The 14699-nt window shown below is 37.8% G+C and overlaps 1 protein-coding gene across 3 annotated transcripts in view; it reads left to right on the forward strand.

Moving 5' to 3' along the window:
• Positions 1–14699, forward strand: part of TMEM117 (transmembrane protein 117) — a 492479-nt gene that overhangs the window by 87402 nt on the left and 390378 nt on the right. For all 3 annotated transcript variants that reach the window (XM_078449928.2, XM_078449929.2, XM_078449930.2), the window contains one exon: positions 3611–3743. In XM_078449928.2, the coding sequence (XP_078306054.1) occupies positions 3611–3743 (133 nt within the window). The remainder of the gene's footprint in view (positions 1–3610; positions 3744–14699) is intronic.

Below are 14699 nucleotides of genomic sequence, written 5' to 3' on the forward strand. Positions count from 1 at the left end.
AACTGAGCCACCCAGGTGCCCCCAGACTAGTGTACCATCTTAATGCTTCTGCTTGTTCTAAGGGTCATTTTACCATTACCTTGACCATATATATCAAAGGCGATGCTCCATATAGTCCACGACGAATTTTATTAATAATGTAAATATACACTCGTATTTACAGATATATCTATGACTAAAATAGAAGTCACTTATGACCTTGTCAGCAATATACCTAACCTTCTTTGTGATGCCTTTTGTTATTGTTGACCTATAAGGACTGTCTTCACTCAGTTATTTACAAAAGCCCTCTAAAGGAAAGTATTGTAAAATTCTGAATTCTGTGGCCTATAGAAAAGGTGGCATATAATTTATTCCCCAGACCAGTACACTTAGGAAGGGGACATAATTAATAATTATGTCAGGACAACAGTTATAAGCCACTACTGTCCCAGCCAAACCAAATGTATGGTTATGCTACAGGGCAGAGGCAGCACATTTTCCTGTGACACCTTCAGGTAACACTGAGGTTCTTCATTTGATTAGCTGGCATGAGAAGTCACTTAAACAGCAGTCAGCTGATGGCGATGTATACATATATATTTCTAGCATTAGGATGGGCACTCAGTGAGTTCACCTTGAAGTAACTTACGGGAAATTTTTATAATGTGATTTAACTCAACATTTGAGTCACACCAGTTCTGTCCTTCACATATTGCAGCACTTTTATTGTGCGTTGCAAGTGAATTTCAGGCAATGTTAACCTGCCATTTTGTTCTAATGACGCTAATGACTGAAATTAGTGCCAGACAATGAGCTTGGCAATGACAGCATAAATGGTACGGTCACATTTCCCTTTTTACTGACTTTATGTTATTTCAGCCAGTGTACACTTAATCCAGTGTTTTATTTACAAAGCACTCTTCAACCGCCAGCGTTACGATTTGACCTTGAAAATAAGTCCATTAGTAATTTTTGCATATATGCATATGTCAAGGGAATTCACATTTAAATTTTCAAGGAATTCTAATTACTGGTCTTTGCTGTTCTTCGTTATAAACTGCTGGATTAAATAAATCTTAGTTTGAAGCTGAAAGGACTTGCAGCAAAGGGAACCTTGAACAAAGAGAGCCTGTGAGTCTAAAATAAGATCACATTTTCACTAATCACCTAAATAATGGTGGACTTTAAACACCTTCTTGGCTTGCTCTCAGCTGTGTCTCTAGTACGAACCATGGCTGATTTAATCGGAACACATTCAACAATATTTGCTCAATGAATGAATAATATTCCTTACAGTTGCTTTAAGATATTCATGGCATGAGTTTTTTACTCTCAAGCATTCTATGCTTAATATCTATTTATCATGTTCTTGACAATGTATTGTGTGGAGAATTGCAAATCTCTGGCTTTCCATAATTATTGATTCAATTAATCAACAAGTTCTGTGGGGTTGTAATTTGCTGTGCTAGTTTCTAGTATTGTTGGCTTCAAGAGAAAGTTTTCCACATTCTGCTTTTAGTTACAATTAACATCCCCCCTGACTTTCAGGTTTGCTCTTTGCTTCTCTTGTGCAGGACAAGAAACCAGATGATAATGATGTAACCAAATCTCCTTTTTTTTTTTTTTTTTTTTTCTCTATTTAGAGTTTTGGCTAGGGTAATGTTTCTGGTTTCCAAATGAAATCTAAATTGCTATTTTAATAAAAGTGAGGTACAAGGAAAAGTTTAGTAATTAAATCTTAAAAGATTTCTTCCTATACTCAATAACCTACATGAGAGCTACTGTCTATCCCTAGAGAGACAATTTCCAGATGGAAATATATATATATATATATATATATATATATTTTTTTTTTTTTTTTTTTTTTGCCACATTCTTTTTTTATTTTATTATTTTATTTTATTTTTTTAATATGAAATTTATTGTCAGTTGGTTTCCATACAACACCCAATGCTCATCCCAACAGGTGCCCTCCTCAGTGCCCATCACCCACTTTCCCCTCCCTCCCACCCCCCATCAACCCTCAGTTTACTCTCAGTTTTTTAAGAGTCTCTTATGGTTTGGCTCCCTCCCTCCCTAACTTTTCTTTTTTTTCTTCCCCTCCCCCATGGTCTTCTGTTAAGTTTCTCAGGATCCAATAAGAGTGAAAACATATGGTATCTGTCTTTCTCTGTATGACTTATTTCACTTAGCCTAACACTCTCCAGTTCTATCCACGTTGCTACAAAAGGCCATATTTCATTCTTTCTCATTGCCAAGTAGTATTCCATTGTGTATATAAACCACAATTTCTTTATTCATTCATCAGTTGGTGGACATTTAGTCTCTTTCCATAATTTGGCTATTGTTGAAAGTGCTGCTATAAACATTAGGGTACAAGTGTCCCTATGCATCAGCACTCTTGTATCCCTTGGGTAACTTCCTAGCAGTGCCATTGCTGGGTCATAGGGTAGATCTATTTTTAACTTTTTGAGGAACCTCCACACTGTTTTCCAGGGTGGCTGCACCAGTTTGCATGCTCACCAACAGTGCATGAGAGTTCCTGTTTCTCCACATCCTCTCCAAGGGAATATTTTCTTTAGTGAGAAAATCTATTATAAGATTTCAGTCCTACTCTATTTTAACTGTAGTTCCTATAGGTGTACCATTGCCTTTATTGTTATTTAGGTAACTTTCTCAGGAATGGAGAGGAGTATACTAGACAAAATTTATCTTAGGAGAAGCCAGGGTGACCTACATTCATTTTTTCTTACTCCCATGGTTTGTCATCTCCCTCACCTTTCAGGATATACTAATGCTCTCATTTCTCTTCTCTACCATAAAGGAAAAGCATTTCTGGATTAATTCTGATCTTCATAATTTTTACTTTAGTATTGATCTTAACACGTTTTCCCTCCTTGAAATATTTGAATTTTAACATTCTAATTTTAGCATTTATCTTTGTAAATGGAATTTTAGGCATCATGGTGGAAGTAACCTTTTGCTGGGAGCCACACCAAGCTCCATAACACATGTACATGCTGCCCCACCCCCCCAACCCTTGCCCCTTCAACCCACAGGCCTGTATGCAGGTATGGATATTTTAGCTAAGAAAAAGGCTATGTTGTCTCTATCTTATGACAGAAACTTGAGTTTTCCCTTTAAGTGTTCATGTACCTTCAACAGCTGGATCTTTGTATATGTGAATTCTGCTTTGGTTTTATTGACTGGTCAGTATTGGGAGTAGGTGTAAGGAGACAAAAAGCAATTATCTGTACCATTTGCCTTAAGTAATTTTCTCATGCAAGAAACCAAGAACACATCTGTGAAATAGAAAATAGCGGATAGTAGAGCTCTAATTCATCTTGTTTTCATGGCGGCATAATGAATTATTTCTAAACCATACTCGATTTTCATGTTAGTGTCATTTGCTCCAGGATAATATGGTGTTGACTTAGACTTTGTCCATGATCATTTATTTACAAAAGACCAGAAAGGACATTAACATGGTGGTTTGATCCATAAGGCAATTCTATGGCAAAGTCTTCAGAATATGGGGAGTTAATAGAGATTCAGTGAAGTAAAGTGAAGATGCATGAATTTGGAATTATGATGTACAATGAATTTCTAATACTGTTTTCTATCGCAGGTCAGTTGCTCCGGTTAAAAATGTTTCGAGAGGATCATGGGTCATGGATGACAATGTTCTTCAGCACAATTCTGTTTCTCTTCATATTTTCTCACATCTACAACACGATTCTTCTAATGGATGGGAACATGGGGTAGGTTATCTTTCCCCTTTCTACTGTGGTGAGTGTTATGTTTGAAATTCGTAAAAACTCAACGAGAATTTTTTAGCTTGTAGTAGCCTAACTCTTTGTGATAGTCTACTGTCAGTAAAGATAATCTGTGCATTTTTCTTGCTTAAGACATTTAGAGCCTTTCCTCCAACCAGCTTGTAGTGTTCTACCGTGCTTGTCTTGTGTTCCTTCTCCTTTAGGATATCTCTGTGGAGTAGTTTGAGGGCAGGTAAGAATTTCATTATAGTGACAGAATATGAGAATTGGGAAATCTTACTGACTTGTTTACACTCAGTAAGGCTGGGCTAAGATGAAGGTCTTTAGATTTGCAATTCCTTTGCTCTGCAATGCCTGGTTAAATAAAAGTGTTTGATACTGGTGGCATTTTTTTTTTTAACTCTCTTGACAGTTCCAACAGAGAGAACTTTGTTATGAATGGGTCATCTTAAAAGTGGGCCACCCTGTATTAAATCCAGGGTTGTGATCTATACTTATCAAATCACTAATCAAATCACTGTGGCATGAAGATGTACTAACAAGTAGACTGTAGATTTTTTTTTTTTAAGTTTCTCCAATTCTCAGTTTGCTCTTAGTAAGGTTTAAGAACAGAATATAAGGAGAAGGGCTTAGCTTACAGCACTAAGAATTAGATTAGTGACAATAATAAACTATGTTAGATATTGTTGTGCAATGAAATAGTTCCCAAGGAGGGTTTTCATCTATCCTTCCCAATAGATTGGAAAGCTAGGTAATATCATTTTCTTCTAAATATAGGCAAGGCAAGATTGTCGGCCTCTTCTGTACTGCAATTGTTTTGATCTTATGTACAGATGTTAGCCAGCACAAAGCTGAGAGGGATAGCTCAATTAAAATTTTTATTTTTTCCCCCCACCATCAAAAGAGATGAACAGTAATGGGAAAGCAGGTTATTTCACAAAGGTTCCTTTTTGGTACCAAGTGGAACGTGAGATTTAGATCAAATGTTCAGGCTTTAAGAAGCTACCGAAATGCTTTGTAGTTGTTTCTTGGGTTTCGAATAATGCCATTTACTGGGTCCATTTTTAAATGATGGAGTTACAGACTCTAACCTAGGGAAGTCAGGACAAGCTTCACCCTTAGCGCAGTGCTGATAGTAATGGAATGGGTAATGGTGCTCTTGGAATTACCCAACACAACTCAGCCTGTCAGAGAGGTGTTGTGCACTGTCAGCACTGGGGCCAGAAGGGGAAGGGACCCATTAAAAACCTTGCATTTTTTAAGCTGTTGCTGAAAATAATACATTAAATATAAAATATACCCTCTTCTTGGAAGTTGACTTCTTTAATTCTTTTTTTTTTTTTTAAATGGAGCTAAAGAGGTCTTTGCTAACTAGAAGTTTTTATTCTGAGGGAAGAAGGAGATGTCAAGGTAATAAATTAAATGCAATAATGGAAGACCCCTGGCACACTGTAATGCCCTCAGTAGGTAATACTGAAATGAATCTTTCAGAGGGCTAACAGCTGTTAAGCACTCAGTACCACTACTCAATTAAACCTTACAGTGACCCTAAGTAATAGGTTTTTGTATTCTCTCCATTTTACAGATCAAGAAACTGAGGACCAGACATGTTCTGTCACTTGTCTAAAGTTACATTATAATTAAATCTCTATTTTAGACATTGACAAAGGAGGAGTTGGACTATTAAGTAGTGAATTCTGGTAATACATCCTGCTCTTAGGGTGGCACAGAGTTGATTGCTGGTTGATTCTGTTACTCAGTCACTGTAAGTCTATTAGCTTTGCTTTGTATTTTTAATCTTTCAAGCAGAGTTTGAAAATTGAAAGAAGTAGGAGGCATATGCAGAAAATAAGAGAATTTGTATGCGTCTATTTTAACTAAAATTGAAAGTGATTCTCTTTTATTTTCAGACTAAATACAGTATTCCATGTTTTTACTAACTCTTGAACTCCTCACCAATATGCCTCATCCTTTTTCAGAAGGACCTTTTCCTGAGGGGACTTCTTACTGCAATCCCTTTTTAATTTTTTAAAAAATCCGAAGCAAGGAACAAATGGTTTAGTTCTACTAATAAACAAATTAAATCACCATTTATAAAAGACATATTACCAACTTTAATGACACATGCCATTTGAACTAGTGAGTACTTTAAGGTAGGAATGTAAACTTGGAGGAAAATCCATTCCTAGGGAAAATTGATGCATCTGTGCATTGGGGTTCTCCAGGGTTCACCATGTTATTTGAGGCATTGCCTCATCCTTTGTAGGGCAGGGAATGATGGAGCCAGAGGATGTGGAAAGGATGATAGGCATGTAGATATCATGACTGACTAGTTTTATATCAGAGGATTGCTGGTGGTGAAGAAGAATCCTGGATTCTTTACAATGAATCTGATTGGCATTGAGGATTCCAGTGTTTCCTGGTTTGTGGCTTCTTTAGGATTTCTGAGAGCATTCCCTAGAGTGATTTGCCTTTTCCCCCCAATTTTAGGATTGATTGTAAAGTTAGGTTCAGCCAGAGTCCTTTGATCCCTCCTTATAGAGAACAAAACCCCTAGGTTTATCTGACCAGAACCTCAAGAGTTTTAGCCAGAACTGGCTTGATGAGAGTCAAGTTGCCTGCTCCTGGTGTTCTCATTGGAGTGAATTCCCTGAAACGTGCACTAGCTCTATGGCATTAGCCATCTCTGGAGAGTCAAGCCAAGAGGCGGTCAAATGGAGAAGGAGAGAGGTAAGTTAGCTGACTGGACTAAAGGGACCAGGGCTCAAGACAGCCCATATGTCCTACTACTATGAGGAAAGTATCCCCCCATTGATTCTCTTTCCACCCCTCTACACCACACCCCACCAAAATGCTGCTGTTTTTGTAACTTCTTTTATGTTTTAAGTCATCAAGATGAAAGTAAACTCATCTTTCTATAAATGTTTGAGGTTGTGGATCAGGATTCTGCTGTAGTTAAGGCTCCGATCCTTGGCAGAGTTTTTACATTATAGACATTTTATGAGCGCCTTCATTTTTACACATTGGCTGTCTAAGTAGGCTGTCCTACAAAGTCTTTAGAAACGATGGAAAATATAATGCAGACTGATAGACTGTGCATAGCTCTGCATAGCTGAGCTTACCCAGATGTAATAAAAAACCCCAGAGGCCAGGGGCGCCTGGGTAGCTCAGATGGTTAAGCATCTGGCTCTTGGTTTCAGTACAGGTCATGATCTCAGGTTTCTTGAGTTCAAGCCCTGAGTCAGGCTCTGTGCTGACAGTGCAGAGCCTGCCTGGGATTCTCTCTCTCCCTCTGTCTGTGCCCCTCGTCTGCTCATGCTCTGTCTCTCTGTCTCAAAATAAATAAATAAACTTAAAAAAAAAAAAAAGAAAGAAAAGAAAAATAAAAATCCCAGAGGCCAAAAATGAAGAAAGATCTGAAAACCAGGGCAGTAAGCCTGTGTAGTGACACTCCGAGGCAGTAACATAGGGGTTTGAGTTTACCTCTCATAGCAGGACCAGAGATCAGGATTTGGGCTCGTTTTAGGTGAGAATGGAAACATACACTCCTACCTTCAGTGGTTCTGCAGAGTGCTACAGAAGATGGACTAGAAAATATAACTACCAGCACAGGCAGCATCTAGGAGGCTTGTCTGACAGGCGGGGCTTTGCTTAGAAAAAAGTTCTGAGAAATTCATAACCATAGGCATAATTTTATGGTTTTAATATACATTTTCCTTGGGATTTTAGAACCCACCCCCTAATCCCTGGCCATTCTCTTTTCTTTTCTTCTTCTTTTTTAATGTTTATTTTATTTCTTTTGAGAGAGAGGGAAAGTGCAACACACACGAGTGGGAGAGGGGCAGAGAGAGAGGGAGAGAGAGAATCCCAGGCAGCCTCTGCACTTTCAGCTCAGACCCTGATGGAGGGGTTTAAAGCCATGAACTGTGAGATCATGACCTGAGCTGAAATCAAGAGATGGATGCTTAACCCACTGAGCCACCCAGGTGCCCCCATTCTCTTTTCTAAGTTTCAGGTTCTCCTCATGCACCGTTGACGGGAATGCCAATTGGTGCAGCCACTCTGGAAAACAGTATGGAGGCTTCTCAAAAAATTAAAAATATAATTACCCTAGACCCAGCAATAACACTATTTGGAATATACCTAAAGGATACAAGAGTACTGATTCATAGGGGCATATGTACCCCAATGTTTATAGCAGTGTTTTCAACAATAGTCAAATTATGGAAAGAGCCCAAATGTCCATCAACTGGTGAATGGATAAAGAAGATGTGGCTTATATATATGATCAGATACTCTTCAGTGATGAGAAAGAATGAAATCTTGCCATTTGCAACAACATGGATGGAACTGGAGGGTATTATGCTAAGTGAAATAAGTCAGTCAGAGGAAGACAAATATCAAATATTTTCACTCGTGTGCAATGAGAAACTTAACAGAAGACCATGGAGGAAGGGAAGGTGTAAAAATAGTTTCAAACAGAGAGAGAGGCAAACCATGAGAGACTCTTCAGTACAAAGAACAAACTGACAGTTGATGTGGGTGGGGGGGAAATGAGTGATGGGCATTGAGGAGGGTACTTGTTGGGATGAGCACTTGGTGTTGTATGTAAGTGATGAATCACGGGAATCTACTCCCGAAACCAAGAGCACACTATATACACTGTATGTTATTAGCTAACTTGACAATAAATTATAAAATAATAATAATAAGTTTTAGATTCCTACTTTTCTCTGGAGCCCCCCGCATTTCCAGAATTCTGGAATTCCAGAAAACTTCTAAAATTTTTCTGGTTCATTATATAGAGCAATTTAGTTCTCTTTCATCTCTACTTCTGTCCACTTTGATTTATCTGGGACTTTTCCTTTCATAACCAAAATCACATTAATGCATTTTGCAGTCAAAGGAACCAGGACCCCAAGAGGAATGGTGCTGTGTTCTTGGAATCCCAAAGGGGCTGCTGCTACCGCATTTCAGTTTTGTGTTGTTTTTAAGTTAGCAATTTCCTGTCATTCAATTAATGTTTAATTAACTGTCTCTTGGGAGCGAAAAGGGAAGACAGTCAAAGAAAAAGAGGCAAAGGAATCAGTTAAGTTAAAAATTAGGGTTTTGTGGTAATCCCAGTCCTGCAATATGCTGCATTGTTCCCAAACAGGACTGCAGCCTCAAGAAAGAGACATTAGTAGGAAAGAAACCAGACCATTTCCTATTTCCTTCCACAGTGATGGACTTGCCTTGGTTAAAAATGATTCTAAAGACATTTTTATTATTTTGTTTTATCTATCTATCTATCTATCTATCTATCTATCTATCTGCTTGTTTGTTCATTTTTGGAGAAAAGGAACGCAAGCAGGGGAGAGGGGCAGAGGAAAGAGAGAGAATCTTAAGCTGGCTCCATGTTAAGCATGTCCTACGACCCTGAGATCATGACCTGAGCTGAAATTGAGAGTCAGACACTCAACCCACTGAGCCACCCAGGCGCCCCTAAAAATGATTCTAAATGACTCCCCCCCACCCCCCCAGTTGTTTTGATTTCCTCTGTGTTCAACTAGGTATGTTAAGACCAATCCATTTAGAAATTTCTGTTTGACAGAAATAGAGGTTTGCTCGAGTCCACATTGTGGTCTTTAATTAATTAATTAATTTTCTTCAAGTTTTTATTTAAATTCCAGTTAGCGTTAGTTTCAGGTGTAGAATCTAGTGAGGTTGAGGTCTTTACTGACCAGAAACTGAGCAAGTCATATAGGGCTGGGAAGAGTCTTTTTTTAGTGTTTAGATACCTTACACCCTTTGTGACATCATTTTCTGAAGAACTTCTTAGTCATGGAATTTCTACGGCATCAAATGTATAAAGCCCTAATTTAGGAAATGTTTGCCTGGACTTCTCAGATATCTCAATTCCCCAAAGAATAACATGTATAATGTATAAGGAATGAAATGGTACGAAAGCAAGCACGCACGCTCCAGTTCTGTTCATAAAAAGATTCTGAAAACAGCCACTTGGTGGCAGCAAAAGGCATGTTTTAAGCTTAGACTGCCTCACCATGTGGTAGGCAGGTTTTCTCTGAAGAGAATCTTCTTTCGAATTTTTGAAACTTGGGTTGAAATATTTGCCTCCTAATTGTTAGTGAGCTTTCTGAAGAAACCCACCTAGTGATCTCTATAATAAGTACTTATTATGTGATGCACTTGGCCTCTTTATGTTCTAAAACAAGTTTAAATAATAGTATATATAAACACATAGGCACGCATGCACACACACACATATACACACATGCATATATATACATGTTTATAGACTTATTCCAGTATTACAAGGATAAATGTTGTGTTTAGCACTGAGGAAATTAGACACTTGACAGACTGATAAAATTTCCTCTGTGAACTGGAATAACTTTCCACAGGGTGCATCCTACTTAGGGCAGGATATGAAGAAGCTGATGTTTTCTAGTGATAATGACAAAGTTTTCTTCTTCCTAATACACATCTTTTTCCAGAGAAGTGTTACAAATATTAATTAATACATCAATATGTGTTAAGTATTGCCGAGACAAAAATTGAGAACTGAGTGAGACAAAGTGATTTGATTCAGGCAAGTTTGAAAATAAATATTAGCGTTCATATTCAGAATCTGGAAAAAAATGAAGGTAAGAATTTGGTGATGGGTGTAATGAAAATGGAATAGATCGTCTCCGTTCTGTTCTGTTTCTGATCAGTTTTAGTAAGTAAGAACTTATGTGGAGAGCTCATTAAATGTCTGGGTGTGGTAAGCACATTCAGTGGATGTGCTGTAAGGGTGATAGGCCTAGGAGTGATGACAGGAGGAAATACTTAAAATAGACACTTTCCTAAAATCTGAGATGCATGGCTTTTATGTACAGAGGGAACAACAAAAGCAAGCAAGAATGAGTAGGAAAAAAATGACCAAGCAAGAGACTGGCACAGACTTGTCTACAGGCTGGATGAAATGGTTCAAGCGCTAATGCTCTCTCAAGGGTATGTGCACAGCTGACCTAGACCTTAGCCCCCATGCTCTTCTTATCCTCATTTTGTAAAGAATGACTGTTACTCTGGTCCATCTGTGTGTCCATATGTCATATCAGAAAAGATTGATTTATAGCTTTAGTTTCTGTTGCTAGAGGTCTAGGTTTCGGCCCATTATTTTTCCCAAAGTTGAGTTACACTTTAATGGAAAAATTCAGGGTGAAATTTCACTCCATGCAGTACTTTTCTCCTTCCTATGTCCACTATTTTTAAAACCTTCACTAATGCTTTCAGATCCCTTACTCAAACATTTTTTTCTCTTTCTGGTCACCACTGATCTAGATAGTTACGGCCGTGGTGCATGTTTCTTTCTGTTAAGAACCCTGATTTTCACTTGCTATTTTTCAAGTACAAAGTTGGTGACCTGCTACCATTGTTTACACTGGTAGCTTCCTTTGGAGGAAGGGACGTTTGTGTGTGTGTTTTGTTGTTTTTAAAAGTGCTATATTTATTTTGGGAGATGGCAAGAAAAAATTTAAACGGTCTTTTGTAATGTTAAACACTACAGTTTTTGTATGACCTAAACTAACAACACTATTAATGTCCCAAATTATCCATTTAAATTTTAGTAAATAAAAAGAGAGATCTATTGTTTTTCAAGGGGTGGGCCTAGAGGGACAGATGAAGGATGGAGTCCCTGGGCCGGGTTTAGAAGCTGGGATGGGGGGAAAGCTTGGCTGTAGGTATTCATGAAGTCTGAAAATACTTGAGTCAATAGCTGAAAAGCTTGATTGGCTGCTAATGCAAGGCTGAATGCAAATTCTGCTGGAGTGGTGCTTTACATAATTTGTTGGCTTCATTCTTAATTAGGCTAAACATTGACTTGCTTGTACGATTAATTCACAATAATAGTACAATTAATTACCAAGGCTGGGAGTAAGGGGCCTGAGCTGGTTGCTGAGAATGGGCTGGAGAGAAGAAAAGTTGGAAGTGAATGGCTGGGTCTGGTCGTGGGGGCTGACCCAGTGGGGTGCTGGAGGGAGGGAGGCAGGCTTGGTGAGAGAGAAAGGGAGGGAGGGAAGGGAAAGGGGAGTGGGTGGGGGAGGGTCGGGCAAGGGAGAAGGAGAATTACTTAGCCAGCCAGAGGCAGTATAGCAATAGGGCACAGTTGGCTGCTTTTAATGGTATTGGTTTCGCATTACTTGGTTTTGATAGTACAAAGGTAAAATAGCGCAGCACAGCCAAATTATCACGAGTTTACTGTAAGTGTTGTCTGAATTGATGAAGTTTTAAAACACTAATGAAAAACACAATCGATGTTGCATCCTTATTACTGTGTGCGAGTGCATTATTATCTGTCCAGAATTGACATTGTTTTGACACACTTAAGAGGTGTTCCATGATCCTTGTTTACAGTTGCTTATTTCGACTCTCTCATTAAATAGTTTATCAGCTTGTTACAGGGGAAAAATTCGAATGCGGCAATTGAAAGACCTGGACTTTAGCCCCATCTTAGCTGCTCACTGGCAAAAATAACTTGGAAAAGTTAGACCGTTTCTCATTTTTAAGACATAGGTTGCTGTTACAGGATTGTTACTGGGTTTACTATTATCAACCTCACCATTATTATTGTTAATCTTGGGGAAATGCATGCTTCCAAAGTGGAGAAACAAACTAAACATAATCTCGGTCGCCATTGGCTTTGCTTTGTACGAAGGGCAATGTGTTGTCCTAGAAATAGCATGGACTTGTGTGCTGACACTGTTTTTTGCTATGTGACCCCAGGCAAACTTCACTATCGGAGCCACATTTCCACTGATGCAAAATGGGGATGTTAGTACTGCCTTAAGGTTGTTGTGACAATCAAAGAAGACAATGTGTGCAAAGAGATTGGTGTGCTGCCCACCATGTAATGAGCTCCTAATAAGTGTTAGTTGCTTTTATAATAATAGAAAATATATTTTAGTTTCTCAAGTACTTTAGCTCTCAGTAAGTATTAGTTATAATGATAACAGTAAGTACTTCGGCCATTATAACGAAATGATATAATACATGTCAATGATCTTACTACTTTATTGTCATTACAACTATGGTGATTATTATCAATGTATGCAAACTAGCACTAGTAGGTCTTCAATAAATATTAATTTCCTATGCCATAATAGTACATAATACATAATCTTAAATATACTTGCATTATAGAGTCAGATTAGTATATGCAATACATAGCACTCAGTTCAAGTGCTATGAATGCATCTTTATGAATATACATAAACTGTTCCTTATTTTTCATCAATGAAAAGCAAATACACAGAGCTAATATAATATTTAATCGGGATTCAGAAGAGGAAATAAAACATATATTAAGTTACTAAATGATTATTTGCTAAGTTTGTCTTTTTTGAAAAGAGGGAACATTTGGTGAAATTATTGATGATAACATGGGAATTACTGACGTGGCAGTCATGCCTATGTGCATGTGTGTGAATATCCATTATCTAGAGACTGTGTAATAATGAATATCTTTAATTTTCATCTCAGTCCCTTTTTCCCAGTGGTGAACATGTAGGAAATCATTACTTTCCAGGCATGAAAAGTTGATGTATATGATAGCCTGAGGCTTACGTTTTATCAGAAGTTATATAGTTTAATTTAATAAATGAATAAGAGGGACCCAGCACGAGCTGAGAAAGTGACATTTCGGTGACAAGTAACCCCCTTTGTCACCTATTAACCCCATAGTTATTCTTGAGGGAATCAGAGAACCAGTAAACAGAATTCTGTTAATAAAATGTTTCATCATTCCAATCGTTCCCTGTCAAGGTAACATCACTTGTAGCACTGTTGTGTTCGCTACTCTGGCTGCTGAGTCAGGAATGTCTACAACTTCTACTCTTGCACCGGATCGGGAGGATAGTGCCTTTCTGTGGTAAAGATAAATGAGCCTCGCTTGTGTTTTCCTCGAGAGGAGAATCTCATTGGAACTGCTTAGCTTCTTTCTATTTCAGTTTCCTTTAGGCTACTGCCAGGGTACCCTGATGTTCTACTTTTTTTTTTTTTTTCTTAGAGAAGCAAATGTGCATAAAATACTTGAACAAGTTAGTTACAAAAGACATAGAAAAACATCATATTTAAGTAATGTATTAAATGGATACCCTTACCTAATTGAAAAAAAAACCTGCTTTACATCCTTTACAATAAAAGATTAGTAAAATATACACAAAATATGAAGACAGAAAAGGGGTATTAGATTTTGACTTGTATTTTGTAGACTACATAGTTTAATTCTTTCCCCCCAAAATGCATATTTTAAAAGATGAGGAGGATGGTTCCCAGGGATGTTGCAAAGCATTAAGATGTTCAGCATTCTGTGTAATAATAGAGAAGAATATATACCACATGTGCAGTTTTTTAGGAAAAATGTTAATAGATTTCTTTGCTTCAAGATCATCCATATACTACCTAAATATGCACATTTAAAACAATTTTTTTAATGTTTTATTTATTTTTAAGACCGAGAGAGACAGAGCATGAGTGGGGATGGAGCAGAGAGAGAGGGAGACACAGAATCTGAAGCAGGTTCCAGGCTTTGAGCTGTCAGCACAGAGCCCGATGCGGGGCTCAAACTCAAGAACTGTGAGATCATGACCTGAGCCAAAGTCAGATGCTCAACCGACTAAGCCACCCGGGCGCCCCTAAATATGCACATTTTTAATATAAAATGTATATTATATGTAATAGTATATGTTACTCAATATACTGTTATACATGTATATGTATATATAATATTTATTAGATAGTCAAATTTATTTATTAAACCATTTTACTTTTATTAGAGAATTTGATGTGCAAACTTAAAGCTAAGCATATAAAATAAATCATTGATCAGGGCACCTGGGTGGCTCAGTTGGTTAAGCGCCGGGCTTTTGATTTTGTCTCAGATCATGATCTCACAGT

This window comes from Panthera onca, chromosome B4, assembly GCF_046562875.1.
Source record: "Panthera onca isolate mPanOnc1 chromosome B4, mPanOnc1 haplotype 2, whole genome shotgun sequence".
In the NCBI taxonomy this organism is placed as follows: domain Eukaryota; kingdom Metazoa; phylum Chordata; class Mammalia; order Carnivora; family Felidae; genus Panthera; species Panthera onca.